At 42.6% G+C, this 19,644-nt stretch overlaps 1 protein-coding gene across 7 annotated transcripts in view; it reads left to right on the forward strand.

Annotated features, from left to right (window-relative positions):
* Window positions 1-2,634: 2,634 nt before the first annotated feature.
* LOC131246637 (ADP-ribosylation factor GTPase-activating protein AGD3-like) overlaps window positions 2,635-19,644 on the forward strand; it is a 74,604-nt gene continuing 57,594 nt past the window's right edge. For 5 of the 7 annotated variants that reach the window (XM_058246964.1, XM_058246965.1, XM_058246966.1 and 2 more), the window contains exons 1-3: window positions 2,640-3,315; window positions 8,440-8,516; window positions 10,763-10,863. In XM_058246964.1, the coding sequence (XP_058102947.1) occupies window positions 3,271-3,315; window positions 8,440-8,516; window positions 10,763-10,863 (223 nt within the window). In that variant the 5' untranslated portion in view covers window positions 2,640-3,270. Of the gene's footprint in view, window positions 3,316-8,439; window positions 8,517-10,762; window positions 10,864-19,644 lie in introns of those variants that run through there. The other 2 variants (XM_058246971.1, XM_058246969.1) reach the window with 2 other exon arrangements.

The following is a 19,644-nucleotide window of genomic DNA, read 5'->3' on the forward strand; positions in this document are numbered from 1 at the left end:
TGGGCCCTACAAAATTTTTAGCGGTTAAAATCAATTTTCCCTTTGCTCTTTGTGGTGTGGTCCAATTGATCTTTGGATAGGTTTTTTTTTTTTTGATAATGCTCCGAAATGATCTCGAACTATGGATGAACGTTGTGGATATAATAAATACGTAACCGTGGGGCCCATGTAATTCTGATATCTTTTGAACCGTTCGTACAACTCGGAGTTCGAGGAGTGTCAGCGCTCGTCTTCGAGCACCACATCCGCTTGAAGGAACATGCAGGGGCATTTTCGACCTTTGGCAAGCCTTCCGTACAGCTGGGGCGTATTCTCGCAAAGGGAAATGAGGTGGGCGTAGTTTCCTAAATGGGCCATAAATGGGTCGTACAGTCGCAAATTTCTCTTTGATTCCTCCACCGGTCCACCAACTTCAACTATTGTTCTTCGACCTGTACTGGAAGTTCCTGCAACACAAAACCCTGTGGGCCCCACCGTGATGTCTTTTTCATCAGTTTATACAGCTCATTATATGATGAGATCCCAGAAGTGAGGCAGAGACCTAAGTGGGCCACACAACAGGAAACAGTGAGGACGTAAACGGCCACCATTCAAAATATTATTGTGGACCAAAAGAGTCTTGGATCATGATGATATTTGATAGTACCCTTGATCGTAGTGGGAGCCTTATGAACGGCTTGGATGACTTATAAATATCACGGTGAGACCCAGAAAGATTTCAATAGCGAGCCTTTCCATCCCTACAGCTTCCTGTGGTGTGGCCCGCACAAGTCTCGGATCCGCCTCGTTTATTAGGTTTCGTCCTAGCATGATCTAGAGAAACTTTGACGGAGTGGATTTTACATAGACATCTTTGTGGGCCCCACAGACCTTCATGTAGCGTGAACTCCCTCCCTCTTATAGGTGTTGCAGGCAACTCGCCACTCGCGTCTTTCTCCGGGAAGTAGAATTTTTTGATCCTCGATCCGATAATATGTACAGTTTACTCGGCTTCTCAGTTTTTAGAAGTAGCCTCCTTTATATAGTGATCCACACCATCTGGCCCCACCAGGTGGCCCAGTAGTGGACGGATCACAACCAAAATATCTGGAATAAAATCAATCTTTTATTTTATGGCTGCAAATAGATTGTCAAAAAGAGAAATAAACAACGGTCCAGATTCAACAAAAAAGACCCATGACTGGGCACGGTGGGGGGGACAGCAGATGAACGGTCTGGATCATGGAAACTTGGCCGCAGCTGTACAAAATAATAACCGAAGTAAGTGCCTGTCGTCGGGGAGAGATCCTGTATAATTCCTCGAGGAGTTATATGATACTCAGGGTGCGTATGACGGATGATACACAGGCTATCGGAATCATACACGTGGCATTTTTAACTCAAATAAAACTGGTTAAATCGGGGGAAACAATGTAAAAAAGTCATAAATCTCATTATCAGGTTGTTCGAACATTCCTAACCTTTGATTCGTGGAGATTTGTTTGTGGAATTAGGACCGTTGGATTTTTCTCAATTTTAACCGTCCAATTAATGTCCAACAATCTGACAGTCAAATAAATCAAATTAGCTTAGTCTTTGGTTCACAATACAGATACGCTTTGTACTCTAACTTGTACCGTTTAGTTAGACCAGTTATTTATTAGTGTGCAATTTTTAAATAATTGCTTATCATCCATCACACTATGCCAGAGTATAAAAGATTCTCTTCATTTCTTCTTCCCGGAGACCCTGGGTCCCACAACAAGAGCGAGGGAAATGAATGTTGTCGTGTTTTATTTTAATGTGGAATGAAAGTTCAACTCGCACTATCTTCAAGCGCCAAACAAATATGCACGATGTGTGCGAAAATTGCACTCGTGTAATTAATCTGTACCGTTAATATTCGTTTTCCAAGAAATATAGATTGAAATTATCATCTGGACTACATGATAATAAATAAACATACGGTTAATGAAATAGTATCCAAAACTCTGGATTCAAATGACGTGTGTTGCTCTCCTAATGAACGGTCCTATCAATGATGGGTTTCGTCTATTTCACAATATGGACAGTCTGATGAACGTCCTAGATTCGTCACAAAATCCCCAGATTTAATATATATATCCAGCGCTTAAATATGGGGGCTTCCAAAGCCATCATTTCGGTATCAACGAGTTTCCTTCATGTGGGTCCCACTCCCACCAAGATGTACTGAGAGCATCTCTCTCTCGAGCTATGGTTAAGTCCGCTCGCTCTAGTACATTTTGAAACTCAACTTGCCTCGCACGTGTAAAAAATAATACACGTGAGAGATCAGAACCTCTCATCAAACAAATCTTATATATCGACAACATATCCAAAAAATACCAGATTATTAAGAGAAAACATAAGTACGAAATCAATGGTAACGGTAAACAGAAGCGACTAACGGTCCAAATTGTATATAGATACATATCCAATTTCTTAATCAAATTCGATTTATATTTGAGGCAAGAGAATCTATTCAGTCATATATGATTAATAAACGGATGAAATTTATTACACGTGTTATATTTTACACTTGTAAAATGGGAGTGCAACTTCAAAAGTGGAGTCGAGATGGTGCACTGTAACATCTATCTCTCTCGCGCTAAAAAAAAAACCTGTCAGGTCGGTGTTACATATTCTAAGAAGAGGAGTAGAAGCAGCAGTTTCACGACCGTCAGCCAAAATCGCAGAAATAGCTCTCTCGAGTCTCGACCTTTAGCGCAACCAATCCCCTCTAAATCCGGTCAAATTAAAAAAATAAAAATAAAAATAAAAAAAAAACGAAGACGCTTCTCTCTCTCTCTCTCTCTCTCTCTCTCTCTCTCCTTCCTGAAATCCTCATATAAATCAATCAATGCCTGCGATTTTCTCTCTCTAATGTATAATACCCCGGCAGATTCGCCGTATCCTGCTTTTGTTAGGGTTTTCTAGGGTTTCCTTTCCTCCTCCTTCCCGGAATCTAGGGTTTCGAGGATCAGCTGGAGGTGGAGCTGGAAACCGAGCTGGAACCGTCGCTTGTCGATCTGTTGATTGATTTCAGGGCTAGAAGAGATGGTTTTTTACTTTTTATAAGTAATTGAGAGGTTTTCGGGGGTTTTCTGATGGTTCTGATCCAATGGACTGGTTTTAGGAGCTGAAACAGCGGGATCTTGTTGATCGGTGTCGGTTTCGATGGTGAATGGATGGTTTGGAGATCTGAGTGGATTGGTGTGATGTTGATGAGGATTGTTTGTCGAGAAGAGGAGAAGGATTGCGGATTTCAAGATGCTTTTCCCGAAACTCGACGATTCTCCGATGTTTCGGAAACAGGTGCGCGGTTTTTGCGTAAATGTTTGGTCTTTGGATGTGGTTTTGCTGTAATTTTTTTCACGTGTGAATTGTCTTGGCACCGGATTGGCGTTGGGTTGGTTGTTTCTTTCATTTTCCTCAGGCGATGTTGCTTTTTGGGATCTTCAGAATATGCATGATGGTCAACAAACAGATGATTTTTGCAGTTGTTTAAATTGCTGAATTTCGGTAGAACATCTTTCACTTGAGATTTTGAATGGCTGTTCATTTGCTTGTTTGGTAGATGCAAGTGAGATAATAATTAGAATCTTAAAAAGATTTTCTTTTTTCTGGAACCTCATAAGAGATTCATGTGCCGATTGTATTGGAATATGGTAAATGGATTCTTTATATTTCCCATGATTTTGACATGCAAGGATTGTAGCTTGGTCATAAATTTTTTGACCCACGAAATTAGCATCTAGAGAGCCAGATAACAGCACCAGCCATTTTTAGGAATGTGGGATCAAAACATTCCCCGTATCTCACTATTAGGAAAAAATAAAAATAAAAAATCCCAGGCAGACACCTAGTATAAGTAAATAAAGGGTTCCCAGTATTGCGCTGTGTTGGAAAGATGAAGGGTTTTATCTAATTGTATGTACATGTGCTTGGGCATGTTTGGCTGAACATGAAGCTGGTTTTAATACAATCCTGTCAGAGTATGAGCGGATCCTTGTTGGTTACTTTCTGTCTCTAGCATGAGAAACATAGGTAAATAACAGGAAACCAGAGATAATGAGAATGTTACACTCTTATTCCGAAACCCTTAATTGGATGAACTAAACTACCCTCCATACTCAGTATGATGATTTACAACGCAAAAGACGATTGATGTGATCCTCTTACACTTCTTTTTTGAGAAGTAGCTTCAGATTTAGGAAGAACCAAAAGCAATAAGGATCAGTTATATTCCTCTCACATTTCCCTTCAATTTGCCATTGGTAGAGCAATAAGGGTCAGTTATGAATAGGGAAAATATGCCATAACATTGTCAACGCTTTGGTGAAGATGCCTATGGTTTGGGTGGTAGTGGGAAGGTGGGGAATTGTGATACCCTTTTTCATACTGCTCAAAAATCAAATGGCAGGTCATTTCAACATGTTAGATGCACTCATGAAAACAGAGGTTAAGAAGATATCACCTTGTTTGCTGGACATCATTATCATTATCATCACTGCCACCACCGCCACCACTCTCATCACAAACTTGTCCCTGCAACCTTGATTACTGATGTTGCCTGCAAAAGGGGTGTGTGGATAGAGATGTGCATGCTTAAATATGCAAGAAGCTGCGTAATCTAATTATCTTACACTTGTTTGAGATAAACCACAGTAAGCTCTTTCATGATCTCAAGGAAAATACAACGAAATTACCTAAACTACTAGTTGATGTTGGAGTCTTGACACACAGCCCAATCAACATCTGCATAAAGATTCAAATCAAAGAGGATGTGGATTAGTAAAATGAACCTCGATTAACTGCCCCCTTGAACGTATGGGATTTATGATGAATAGTTTTGACAATAAGTTTATCGATAGTGTGTTGATCTTTCATGAGGGTGTTGATGCGCGTCATCGAGCTGATAAGAAAGTGTTAATATGCAAGTTGGACTTAGAGAACGCCTGCGATCATCTAGGCATGAAGTTCTTGGACTACATGCTGGGCAGGTTGGCCTGTGGGGAAAAATTGGAGGTTGTGGATCCAATCATGCGTTAGATTTGCCAAATTCTCAGTTCTGATAAACGAGTCTCCTTTTGGTTTCTAAAGGCTTCTAGGGGTCTCTATCTAGGTGATCCCCTCTCCCTTTTTGTTCTTGGTTGTGTTGGAAGCTCTTAACTGAATGCTTAGCAAGGGGCAGTTAGTGGGCCTTTTCAGAGGCTTCAAGATTGATAACGTCGACCTATCTCTCATCTCTAGTTTGTAGATGATACACTCAGCTTCTGCGAAGTGCTCAAGTCGATGGTGGACAATTTGCGGAAAATTATTAGGTGTTTAGATGTGTTCTCTGGCTTGAAGGTCAACCTCTTCGGGAGTGAATTTCTCGGGATGCATATGGCAGTGGACGAAGTTGTTATGATGGCTGAGATCTTTGGTTGTTGGGTAGGGTTCTTCCCCTCATATTTTGGCCTTTCCCTCTGTGTTGGTAATCCTGTCAAACATCTCTGAGATAAAGTTATAGAGAGAATGGAGAGGAAGCTTTCGCATTAGAAAAGCAGATTCCTTTCTTTGGGGGACAGATTTTGGAAGAATCATGCTTATTAAGTTTGTCTTGTCCAATCTTCCCCTTCCTTCATGTCTTTGTTTCACTGCCTTAAATTGGTCTTGGCTAGAATCAATAGGTTGCGAAGGGACTTTCTTTGGCAAGGCAAAGCGTTTGAATGAAAGTTGGAGGATGTCACCTCCACTCTCTTGGAGAAGTGGGTGTGGAGATTTGGTGCGAAAGAGGGTAGTCTATGGAGATCCATAGTTGCTGGAAAATATGGTGATTCTAGTAAGGGATGGTGGACCTGGGATTCTGCCCGTTATAGAGCTTCCAACTGATGGAAGTTGGTTGCTTGGTTGGCGCCTAAAGGTTTGAGGGATTCTCAATTGGAGATGGGGAAAGGATTAGATTCCGGGACGAGATTTGGGTTGGGGAGGTCTTGCTCCATTTAGAGTATCCTAGTCTTGCGAGGCTTTGCCATGTTGCGGACATTTCGATTGCCCAGTGTTTTTCAATCATGATGAAGGAGGTGTTTGGCTTCCTCCTTGTAGGAACAAGCCGTCAGACTCCAAAGTTGAAGAGTTGGTGCGGCTCCTCTCTCGATTGCGTGGTCTTTGTCCCTCCCCGGGAGTTAAAAACTCGATGATCTGGTTGAGAGATTGGTCGGGGGGTTTCTAAGTGCGATCCTTTTTAGGCGTGTTGACCCAGGCCGCCTTAGAAGCAAGTGGCTGCCCCACGATCAATGTTTGGTGTTACGGGGCTCCTCCCAAATTGGCTGCCTTTGCATGGCTTGCAGGTAGGAGGGTGCTTACCATTGATAATCTGCGTAAGAGAGTGATGGTGCTCCCAAATGTTTGCCTCCTCTGTTTGAATGACGGAGAATCAGTGGATTATCTCTTCATCCACTGCTCTTTTGCTGGGTGCATGTAGGATGGCATCCTATCCGAGGTTCCATGGGTTATGCTGAGATCAATTGAGGGGATGTTTCTCGCTTGGCATGAAGGAGGCCCCCGGTCTAAAGGCCGTTTGGGATAACCGCTAGCCCTACTTGCTGGTCTTTGGTCTCTTTGGGAAGAGGAATAATTGTTGTTTCAGAAATTGCAGTGCTTCTTTGGTCAAAGTTGCTTGGAAGGTTTTTATGTTTATTAGAGAGTGGGATTCCTGAGTCTTTGGTTGCTGGCTGATCTTGTACTTATTCTTTGTTTGCTTACTGGCATTTTTGGCTTCCTTAACAAAAAATATTATTTCTCCAAAAAAGAAAAAAGAAAAGACAAAAAAGAAAAAGGTTTTGACTATTGAGGTGAGTTTATGGAAGATCTGAAATGGACTTACTGACTAGATGAACCATGTCAGAGATGTTTTGATGAGTCATGGCGAGATGAACATGTTCATGGGAATCAGAGGCATCATTGACCCACTTTATTACATGGGAAGATACTCGACATTAATATCCAATTGTGTATTTTGTTGCCTTTTGCTCTGCTCAACCAACCTAGGAACCTTTCACAAAAAAAGAAAAAAATAGCAAACCTAGGAAATTATGTTGTGAACATATTTATTGAGACTTAAAACAGACCCATATTTGGTTAGAGTCACCTTCTACCTAAATACAACAACTTTTAAATCTTTCATCTTTTAAAACATATCCTTTTGGGGATTGTTTTCCTTTTGTTTTCCTCTGGCAGCCAACATCAATGGGTAGTGTCGGTACAAGTGGGTCACTAGCATATTTGCTAGTTGTTTTTTTTTTTTTTTTTCGCTATTAAAAGAGAACAGGTGGTCATCTGTCTTGACTCTTGGCATATTTCTTAGGCACACAGAACACCCATTGATGATTATCATATCCTACTCCTTGAGTGGTTGATGGTGAGGATTTTGTCTCAGCCCACCATCCATATGAACACCTCCACCCATGGAGGATCAGGGTGGCGAGATCCTAGCTGTTGTGGTCTCCTCCCTGACCCCAACCCAAATCTAAGGGCATAATAGTAGGATTTAAATGAGAATTTCCGAGACTGTGTACAGCTCTGTTGGCACCCATCTCTTGAAGGAAAAGCCACATTAAAACTCTAGAGCTGAGCAAGCATGATAATGAATTCTTTGATTTCTTCTTCTTTGCAATTTCTGCAGAATCTAGGCTGCCAAACCATGGAGTCCCCTTCCACTCCAAAATAGTGTGGGATTAAAGTCTTCTTAGACGAAGCAGTTTCATACTGCTGGGTGAACTTGTTATGCGAAGTCCTTTCGCTGCACCAGTGATCTTCCTAAAACCTTGTCCAAAAACCATTACCAACATCATAAAACACCCCTTGAAGAAAGCTCTCTCCCCCTTTTGTATAGTGAATTAGCATGAATTAGTTTTGTCCTTGATAATTGGCTCCAATAGGACCAATACCAAGAAAAGTAAATATATTTACATAGTTGCTTCAGTACATGGACAATTTGTCAGAAAAGGAAAGTGGAACAGTATGAAGGCAAAACACTTGCCATTTAGAAAAAAAAAGAAAAAGAGGGCAAAGCACATAATTTTCCCCACACTAAGTTACGTACATAGAAGGTATGAAAATGTGAAGACACAAATACCACCTAATAAAGGATAGCACGGTAAAGTAAAAAAGTACTCAAACATCCATAGAAAAGCAGTTTTCTCCACATTTTGTTGCTTCTATGAATAAAAACTCACTCTTGCTTTCGTTCACTTTAATATGCAAAGAACATTTTGTTGGTCATCATTAAGCTGAAAATTAATATTCCATTGAATTGATTTTTTTATCGCACTTGGTGGCTATTTATGAAGTACATTTCAATAAAATATGCCACGTGATTTTTTCCTTGCATTTATTTGTGCTGACGCGGCCATACAATATAGAAAATTGACTTCTCTTCCTGTGATGAAACAGATTCAATCGTTAGAGGAAAACGCGGAATTGTTAAGGGAGAGAAGTCTAAAGTTTTATAAAGGATGTCGAAAATATACGTATGTCTATATTTGTAGTCCTTACATATCTTGTCTTGCCTTCCCTATGTCTTTGGTCACTTCATATACTTGCTCTTTGATACATTGGGTAACTCACCAACTAGGAAAAACATGCTGTCTGTATTTGGCATCTTCAGTATTAGGGCTGGCGATGCCATCTTCTTTTGATTTGATATTATGATTATCTTGGATCTGTCTTTCATTTGATATTGTTATGGCTAATCCTTTGAAAGTATTTTGAATTTACATTAGCTCAGTTCTCCTCCTTCACGGTTTTAGGGTTGGACATCTTAAATTCTCAAAAGTTGTCATCAGTATGAATAAGTATTTACTATTAAAAAAGACGAAGAAAAAAGACGAGTCTTTGACTCTTTGTAATGATGTCTTATGAAGTTCATAAATAAAAATTCTCCCATTTCTTTACATTGGGCTGAGCTTGGGCTAAGGATGAGTCAAAGCTAGTACATGATAATTTGATATTGTACGGGCATGATGGGTCTCTTAGATCAAAAACTCGATCCAATCCTCCAATGCAAGTGTTCAGCCAGGACTAAACACAAGAACCCGCATTCCTTGAATACTTACACTCCTTCAAGAGGTAGGGCCATGGCACAGTTATCCCTATGGTGGATAGCTTTCATCCCAACTCGTTGTTGGTTCCTTCACAAAGGAATACCCAACTCCACCACTATGGTCATGGAATTTAGGGTATTGAGATCCATGAAACACAACTCTTCTTTGGTCAGTACCTGTTGTGTCCAAATTCATCTTTTCCTAAGACAATTGGAGGAATCCCTCTCTATGACTGTAAATCCATATCTGGTAAAAGTTTCCTCTTATAATTATTATGGCTTTTCCATGGTATAAACTATAAATCAAACACGTGGTCATTAATCTATATGGTCACAGCCATCATCATTGACTTTTCATGGATACAATACCAACAATAGCTCTTTGTTTAGCGTGAGCATTTGCCAATCATCGGCATCTTTGCCTGTGTGTGAGAGTGTTTACTGCATTACTCTACATTGATCCCGCACCCCCTCTACCATATTCAACACTTCCAATGGACATCTTCCTGATGAGTGTGACCCTATCACATTACTGGAATCACTCGAGTGGTGATCATGTGGACGTTTTCCTGCACACTAAAGGGAAGTACCTCTCCTAGATGCTCTCATGCCTTAAATTATCATCACAAAATGCTGAGCCCAAGTGTATAACGTTTTGCAACTCAATAGAGACGTTTCCCTCCTTGATTATTGCCACCCGAATGGTTATAGCCTTCCATGCAGGCATCCATTTGCAAATTTAGAGATGTTATCCTTCAGAAGTTTCTCTTCGCAGTCCTATTGGACAAGCCTACAAGAAGCCTACAGGTGTGTACTTGAACACATTGACATGTTGTAGGTGTAGGCTATTTGTTAGTTTTCACTTTAAGGATTCTCCAATGAAATGTAATTTAATAGCTTGTGGCATTTCGCGGCTGGGTATGTATGTGTCAACACCATATTTATAAAATCCTCGAAGGGGAAATTTGGCTGATTTCTGTGTATGTGAACATTTAGGGCCTGTTTGGTTTTCCAAAGTAAACGTAATTGCATTGTAAATAGGTAATAGTTATTTCCATGTGTAATTACCGCATCGTTTTCAAGAATTGATTTGACTCTTACTTTTCTCAACGCTAAAATCGAGGATGCTGCCAAATATTTGTGGGGCCCACCATGATATATGTGGATTATCCACACCGTCCATCTGTTATGCTAACTGAATTTAGGGTATGAGCCAAAAAATGAGTCAGATTTAAAGTTCAAGTGGACCACACCACAGAAAAAAGGAAATCGAACACCTACCGTTAAAAACTTCTTGGGCCACTGTTTACTTTGGTGTGGGCCACTTCAATGTTGGATCTGCCTCATTTTTCGGCTCATGCCTCAAAATGTCATGGTAAAGCAGATGGACAACACGGATATGTCATATGCATCATGTGGGGCCCACGAATTTAAGTTAATCCTTTTGGACCGTTTTCCCAAGCAGAAGTACCTGCCTATTTCCAAACAGGGTGAAATTGTAATAAGTAGGTATTTACAGGGCATTTACAATGAATTCGAAAAATCAAACAGGCCCTTATTTCATTTCAGGTGTAATTGATTCCATTAAGTAATTTTTATGCATGTAATATTGTTACAAACATACTATCTTTCTTCTAGTTGAAAGGATCTCATTTACATGTTTTGGTTTTGTAGAGAAGGGCTTGGGGAGGGATATGATGGGGACATTGCCTTCGCAAGCTCTCTTGAAGCATTTGGAGGAGGGCACAATGACCCTATTAGTGTTGCCTTTGGAGGTTTGCCCTGTGCTTATAATTTCTCTTGAAATATGAGTAGATAATATTTTTAGCCATGAAACTTACATGGATGTTGTAATTTGTAAAGCTTTTCATTTGGTCCCATATTTGTAGCTGCAGTTATTTTGTCTTACATTCATTGTGGACTCCTTACCATTGATAAATTATTTTATTCAATTTTTCTGGGGCTTGAGCGATCACTGAATATGGTCATGGCTATAAAATCTGAATTGTGGGGGATCAATGTCTTTATGTAGAGTAGCTCAATAGGATATGATGTTCTTGAACTGCTTGCTCGGTTGAATTGTGAGCATCTGAGCATAATTGAATTTTGTAGCAATACAATACATAGCTATGCACGATCTGTCTGTCTGATTGTACTTTTGATTTTGAGGACCACTGCAAGTGGCTCATTTATGCTAATAATATCTTTGGATAATCTTGACATAATTGTTTACAGAGGTTCACTAATCCTACGTGCATGTGCCGTCCAGCCCATGTACATGCCTCCACGTGTGCTGTTGTGCTGAAGACATGCAAGGTCCAAGCTGTCCTAGAATCAGGGTGGTCCACTTATTGCAGTTGGGAAGCACATACGTTGAACGTGGACTGTTTGTCAGCTCTTTTTAATCGTCCATTTATTTTGTAATCCAAGCTGTCCATAAGGTGGGCCTCAATCTGGGGATTCCTTGGTTCAAGAATCAAGGTGATTTACTCATGAGGTAGACCACAATTTACAGAACTAATGAACAATTTAAAGAAGTTGGCTAGTAGTCACATTCAATTTATTCCATTGGAAATTGATTTCTGCGAGGGGGGATCATGTGAAAAACTGGTGATCCTTCTCAAATCTGCTTATGAGAGGATATGCGATGTGATGATAGAACCATTTGCCATTTGTACCCCAGGTTTTATCAGGTGGTTCCTGGAAAAGAGGCTATGATTTCCCAACTCTACCCTAGATCTGGGGATCATGTGATGTGGTTGTAGGCCTGCACGAGTAAACCCAAATGAAAGAAGAATTCCAGGAGCTACTTTATCTGTTGGATCTTGTGAATGGGTTGGGCTCTAGGTTGGGGCCTCGAGGCAAAATTATCGGGGACTGCCATGCCATGGGGGATCCTTTTTCTCAGTCTTGTGGGAAGTATCAAGTCATCATCATCATCTAAGCCTTATCCCAACTAATTGGGGTTGGCTACATGAATCCTATTCTGCCATTACATTCTATCAAGCGCCATTACTTCAGTTAGACCATAGGTCATGAGGTCTTTCCTTACTATCAAGGGCCATTACTATCTCCGTCAACATCCTTTAGGCCTAACAGTTCTCATTTGGTTGAGTACTTACATTAACATCCGCTATGGAGGTTTCCTGCTTGGGTGAAATCGACAATGAGGAAGATGATACTCAAAAGGAAAAGGAAGGTCATGGCGAATGGTAGCTCGTTCCACAGTTGGAGTAACTGTACAATCAACGAAGACGAAAGGGAATGGGTCTGCATATCAGACAGGAAGGTAGCTAAAGTAAGAAGAAGAACTTTGAAGAAAAGCCACCTATTGGAATTTCCGACGCTATTTGTGAAAGGCTATCCGAAAGGTTGGTTGCCAATCAACATTTCTAAGGTATTTGGCAAAGTAGGGGAGGTTATGGAGGTACTCATTTCAAGGACCCGGGGAACGGGATCTCATCGGGGCTTTGCCTTTGTGAGAATGGGGACGGAGGACGATCTTCATTCGATGATTCACTTGCTGAATGGGGAGAGTTTTAGTGGTCGAAAACTGCTAGTTCAACGAGCCATGTTTGTGCTAGTGGAGGTGAACAAGGAGCCCTCATCTGGAGATGGGGACAACAGGGGCAATTCCAGAAATGATAGTGGAGATGCGAAACCCTTCCCACCCGGATCTGATAGTTAGGTTGGGACAATAGTGCTGGATGAGACGTCGGGAGTTGCAAAGGGGCTTTCCGGAAGACCTTCATTCAAGGAGTTTCTCTCCAGTGGCTTCTCCTCCTCACCTATTCCCGCCAAGGATAGCGGTCCGACCACGACCATGCCTACAACTTATGCTCACCCTCCTACTGCTCAATGGGCTTGGAAATCGAAATCACAGTTGGGTTATGAGGTGTGCATCAACCCGTTAGTTTTGAACCAGGCAATGCAATCGCTGTAATGGTCCGTGGTTATGAGTTGCGACAACGAAGTAGGATGTTTGATTGTCTCAAATTAGGGTTTGGATGAAAGCTTGCTGCAATTTGGACAAAAACAAGTACAAAATTAAACCCCTCAATGTCAAAGAGGTCTGAATCTCGCTAAAACCAGGGACAAATATGGACATGGTGGTGATGGTTGCTAGGCGATTTCAAGATGGCCCTATCATAAGTATATGTAAATGGGATGACTGGTTTGGTCTTGGTGTCGAAATGGATTTGTTCCTGCTGTGGGGGATTCCCCTAGAAGTTTGGAACAATGACGTCTTCAAGGCTATTGGTGAGTACATCGGAGAACTCGTGGCCATAGATGAAAGGACGGAGGTGGGGTGGTGATGCAGGGACATGTGATGACCTAATCCTAGATGCATGTATAATAAGGTTAAAGCATGTTCTAGTAAATACACAAATCAACTAACCCTTTCCAATGAAAGGGATTAGGTCAATTTCAACACAAAGATGAGGTCCCATCAGGATCATGCCCCTTAGCATAAAATCGCGTAAACAGTAAAAATGGAGGACCTAGGAATATGAGGATATCCTAGATCTAGCATAAGTCAGTCCACGGTCAAGTTTGGATATGATTCTACCGATTAACGTCTCTCTTTTCTGTTCAAACTAGAAAGGAGGTATTCAGAGAGGAACGAAATGGGTGAAGAATGAAGGGTTCGAGACAAAGAAAGTATGAGTTCTTTTGTCGTCAAAAGAAAAGGAGGAGATAAAGAAAGTAGGATTTCTCACAACGTATATATAAGCTATGGAAAAAGTAAAAGTGCACTAAAGCCCCTGAAAACAAGAAAAATAACAAAAGATGAAAAAAATAAAGAAAGTGCTATAAAGCTCCTGAAATAAGGAAAAAGAACAAAAACGCTTAAAACTAAAACACCCATGTGGTAGGGTGGGAAATCCGTCCCATGGATTTATGGTCAGGGTGCGATCATGCCGCTCCTGCACTCGTGGTGCGTCAGAACATGGGTCCGATAGACCCAGCTTTCATTTACATCAACTCATTCACTCCGGTACTCTGTCGGCAACGCCTCCTCCTCTGGTACACTCTAAAGGGTGCATCACTGATGTCCGCATCAGGTGGAGATTACTGTGGCTCAGCTGAGGATTCAGAGAAGTTGGGCGACGACGATTCTGACCTCCATCAAGCTTAAGATTGGAGCAGTTTGCATCCGCCTCTCCATCCAAAAAGAAGCCTCGTGGTGGAGACCCAAATGATGGGCAGACATTCGGTTCAAGCGAGACACCTTCATGGAGCTGGATGACGGTAGGAGAGGGGATGAAGGAACCTTTCCAACGTTCTCTGGCAGACCACAGACCCTTGCAGAAGAGCGTTGTACGGCACCTTCATGGAGCCGGATGATGGTAGGAGACGGGATAAGTAACCGTTTCCAATGTTCTTCGGCGAACCACGGACCCTTGTAGAAGAGCGCTGTGCGAACCCTATTGGTTTGCAGATGGCTAGTGACCATGTGGCACAACTCTGTGCATCCGGGGAAGCGAGGTATGACGCAGGAGCATCCTCGCTTCGGTGCTCCACCTGGGTAGACCATGCGGCTTTCAGAGAAGTATCATACGTTCTTATTGAGTTCGAATGATTGCAAGGCTTCTTAGGTTCGGAACCCTTACCTGGAGGTTCAGAGTTGGTCCGGATCCCATCATTACATCGGGAGTTGATCCAGTGTGAGAGGCTAGTTCCGTCCCTAGAACCAAACTTGGCTAAAGGTATGGATCCCATCTCTTTTCAGCTTCGGAACCATCTTGCCAACGTGACTCCCTCTGAAGCAAGCGCTGAAGCTTTTGTTCCTGTCGATCTAATGACACGTAGTCTCCCAGTGCAACTCAAAGAGCATCTGGCCCTACACGTGTCTGATCGAGTAGATATTCCGCCCGAGACAGACGCTCGTGTGTCTCACCCGTGCGAGTTCCAAGCAATTATCCCAGCTCGTGAGCCCCTTAACGACGGGTTTTTAACCCCAGAGATTCGTTGTATTATGCCCCATAGCAGGGGGGACCGAGAGCCATTGTCCTTCATGGCAGAGGGCTTCTCCTTTCCTTAGCCGCGTGTCTTCGCTCAATGTTTTGGCGTTTGATGGCCATTTATCGGAGGATGCCTGCCTTCAGCTCAAACCTACGAGTAATGAGGGCTTAGCTACGAACGACACAGATGGGGGAAACCATCAATCTTTGTTGGATGCAGGTATGGCTATAGTGGATACCATTGCTGCTCATTGATCTCCAATCAATTCAGGGTGTGTTTTCTTTGACACCTTGGTCGTCACTCCTCTGCAAGTTAAAGTTGGAGGGGAGGTGATTCGAGAGGGATGTTGTGAGTGGCATGATCGGAGCAAAAGAAGACGATCGGATCAATAATCTAAAAGAGGAGGATATCGAGTGGATCAAGGACGTCATCCATCGGGTAGGTAGGAAGATTGGTTTGTCGTTTCACGCACGGGATGAAGATGTAATTGTGTTGTTCCATTTCATTGAACATCGAGGCCAACTTCCATCGAACCCATCCTTCAAACGCTGCTCTAAAGGCCACTGGGAACTCCTCAAACTCTAGAGCTCAGTGAATTATGAAGCTAGTGCCAGATGAATGATTTGGGGAAAAGGGCAAGGTCTGTTTCCCGATGATTGTGCTAAGCTGGAATATTAGGGGCCTGGGATGTAAATCAAAGAGATCTCAGGTTAAGGAAATTTGTAGGCAATCCAAGGCTTAAGTAATCTCCCTCCAGGAAACCAAAGTTTCGTCTTTCTCTGTCTCTTTGTTGAATGAAATTTGAGGGGTGCAACCCAAGGATTTTATTTCCTCTGATGCTGTGGGGGTCTGTAGGGGGCATTGTGGTTGCTTGGGACTCGTCGATTTGGAAGAAAGAAGGCTGCTGGATTGGAAACTTCTTGGTTTCCGTTATCCTTGTTGAGATTTCCTCTGGGTTTAGATGGACCTTTACGACAGTGTATGGTTCCAGGAAAGTGGCTGGAAGGTTAGATTTTTGGGTGGAGCTCCAATCGGTCATTGATCGTTGGTCTTTCTCGTGTTGCGTTGAGGGGGATTTCAACATTGTTAGATACTGCTTTGAAAAATCGAACGGGGTGGGATCTACTAGAAGCATGAAGGATTTCGACAGCTTTATCCAACGTTCAGATCTTGTGGATATCCCCATGTTAGGAGCAAGTACACATGGTCGAACGTCAGGAACAACCTAACTCTTTCTTGTCTGGATAGGTTTCTAGTCAGTCCGGAATGGATGACCAAATTTCAGATTGAGCATTGTATTACTCTCCTGAAGCCGGTATCCGATCACAGACCTATTTTGCTCTAAGTTGAGGCTGAAAGCTGGGGACCCAAGCCCTTTCGCTCCAAGCTTAGTTAGTTGGAAGTGGAAGTCTTTAAGGATCTGATTCGAGAGTGGTGGTAGTCCTTTTACGTCACGGGCAGGGCAGGGTTAGGCTCCATGAGAAGCTGAAGCTTCTGAAAGGAAAACTAAAAGTATGGAGAAAGGAGGTGCTAGGAGCAAGGACACTGAGAGAGCCAGTAAGCTAGAGGCGCTCCACTCTATTGATTTGGAAGAGGAAAGGGGGGCCTTATTTGAGGAGGATCAAGAGAAGCGGTTGGAAACTCTCTTAGAATATTCTAAGAACTTATGGTAAGAGGAAATTAAATGGAGACAAAGATCTAGGGCCTTGTGGCTGAAAGAAGGTGACATGAATACTCATTTCTTCCACAACATGGCATCGACTAGAGCTAGAAGAAATATAAGCTCCTCTCTTCTTGTTGATGGAACTAGGATCAACAAAAAAGAAAAGGTCTGCAAAGCAATAGTGGGATTCTATGAGAAATTCCTTTTGAAGGATCTATGGAGTAGACGACATCTAGATTATCTTCCATTCGAATCCTTTTCCAATTGCCAAGCTGGGGACTTGGAAAGACCGATATTAGAAGACGGAATTAAGGAGGCGATGGACTGGTTGGGGGGAGATGAAGTGCCCGATTCGGACGGCTTCCATCTTGCTTGCTTTCAAGTTTTCTAGAAAGTGGTTGCTGCGGATGTTATTGCTTTTATATCAGAATTTTTTGAAGAAAGGTATCCTCCCGATGATGCTTGGTGCTACATTCATAGCACTCATCCCCAAAGTAGAAGGGGCTGAGGGGTTAAATGACTTTCCACCTATTAGCCTAATCGGCAGCCCATAGAAAATCTTAGCCAAGATCCTCTCTACGCGGTTATGTCAGGCTTTGGGTTCTGTCATTTCTGAAACTCTAGGGGCCTTCATCTTAGGAAGACGAATCCTAGACAATGCTCTCGTCGCTTACGAGTGCATAGACTCGAGATTTAGAGAGAAAAAGCCAGGAATAGTGTGTAAGTTGGATGTGGAGAATGCTTATGACCACGTCGATTGGGACTTCCTGGATTACATGTTGGGTGAACTTGGGTGTGGAGGTAAATGGAGAAGTTGGATCCGCACATGCGTCGGCTCATCCTCTTTCTCTATCCTTGTTAATGGTTCCCCCAAAGGGTTCTTCAAGTCATCAAGGGGCCTCTGCCAAGGAGAACATCTATCTCCTTATCTCTTTCTGGTGATTGCTGAAGCTTTTAGCTGGCTGTTGTCTAAAAGGCAAGAAGCTGATCTCCTTAACGGCTTTAAGGTGGCTCCCTCTTCCGTTCAAGTTTCGCATCTTCAGTTTGCAGACGATACTATCATTTTCTATGATGTTGATATGATTGCGAGGGACAATCTTCGCAAAATTGTGGCATGTTTTGAAGTGGTATCGGGTCTCAATGTCAACATTAGCAAAAGTGAGATGTTGGGTATTCACGTTCAGGCTGAAGAGCTCCAAAGGCTGGCAGCAGTGTTCAGCTGCAAGGTTAGTTCATTCCGGACCACAAATCTTGGTCTCCCTCTTTGCATTGGCAAGCTCGCGAAGTAACTTTGGGACAAAGTGTTTGAGTGGGTGGATAGTATGCTTTCTAAGTGGAAGGGCCGCTCCCTTTCCTTGGGAGGCCGCTTGACGTTGATTAAAACAGCGCTATCCAATCTGCCATTGCACTTCAGTCGCTTTTTAATTATCCCAAGTTGGTGATTGTGAGATTGGCTTGGCTTCGTAGGGACTTCATTTGGAAAGGTTCGGCAGAAAAGTTGAAAATGCACCTGCTAAAGTGTAAAGAAGTGTGTAGGCTGACAACCGAGGGAAGGGGGGTGTAAATGGCTGTGGAGATTTGCTTCAAAGGAGAGGACTCTTTGGTGGAACATCATTGTGGTTAAATATGGTCTTAAGGATGGGGGATGGGAAATCAAACATTCCTCTCTTTACAGATCCTCTTATATTTGGAGATCTATGATGGCGATTAGAAGGAACTTTTGGGACGGGATCACTTTCTCTCTAGGAAATGGTGCAAGGATCAACTTTTGTAAAGACTCGTGGCTAGGGAACATGCCTTTGGAGATGGATTACCCTCGCTTGGCTAACCTTGCGACCTCCACTAAGCTCGAAGTAGAGGACTGTTTCACTATGTCAGGTGCGGTGGTTAAGTGGGTGCCCCCATGTAGGAGATTCCTCACCGAGATTGAGATGGAGGAGCTTCAAGCGCTGCTAGTGCGCCTTCAGTTTGTCATCCCATCAGAAGATCCCAACTCCTTCGTGTGGTCCCGGCACCCTTCGGGGATGTTCAAGGTTAGTTCCTTTTATGATTCCTTGTCAGCTCTCCAATCTCCTCATGGAGCTTTTCCTTTCCATTTCTGGCAATTCGGGGCTCCTCCAAAGGTGTCGGAATTCCTATGGCTAGTAGGCAGAAACAAAGTGCTCACAATTGATAATCTCCAAAGTCGGGCTCTTGCAATCCCCAACATGTTCTGTTTATGTGAATCTGACATGGAATCTGTTGACCACCTTTTCCTCAGCTATCCTTTTACGGCGAAAGTGTGGGCTTTCTTTTTGTCCAGATTTGGCATGTGTTGGGTTATGCCTAAGTCAGCTTCGGATATGCTGTGGGCATGGTCTGGCAATGGGCCTTGCAAAAAGAGGAGTCCTGTTTGGAATCTGATTCTTCTGGCTATCTGGTGGTCCATCTGGGGGGAGTGGAATAGGAGATTTTTCCAGGATACGGCGGGATCTTTGGTTTCCTTACTGCTGAACATCAAAACTTTTATTTTGGAGTGGGCGGCTGCTGCAAATGTTGATCTTGACATTGTTAAGTCGTCCATTGGGATGTAATCTGCTTTTTTCTCTTTTTCCTCTGTATTCCTTTCAAATTTTCCATTACCCTTTAAAAAAATCCTTTTGGGGCCTTAACCTTGCCCTTTTAGAGCCTTCAATTTGTTCCAACTCACTCCTAACCATGTAAGTTCTTGGTCTCTATTGCACATGACCAAACCATCGAAGTCTACTTTCCCTCATCTTATTACCTATTGGTGCTACTCCTAAGTTCCCTCGAATGCATTCATTTCTATTTCTTTCCTTCCTCGTCTTGCTACCATCCATCTCAACATCCTCATTTCAGCTACACATCATATGGACATGTTGTTCTTTAACTGCCCAACGTTCTGTCCCATAAAGCATGGCTGGTC

Source organism: Magnolia sinica, chromosome 5, assembly GCF_029962835.1.
Source record: "Magnolia sinica isolate HGM2019 chromosome 5, MsV1, whole genome shotgun sequence".
Classification (NCBI taxonomy): domain Eukaryota; kingdom Viridiplantae; phylum Streptophyta; class Magnoliopsida; order Magnoliales; family Magnoliaceae; genus Magnolia; species Magnolia sinica.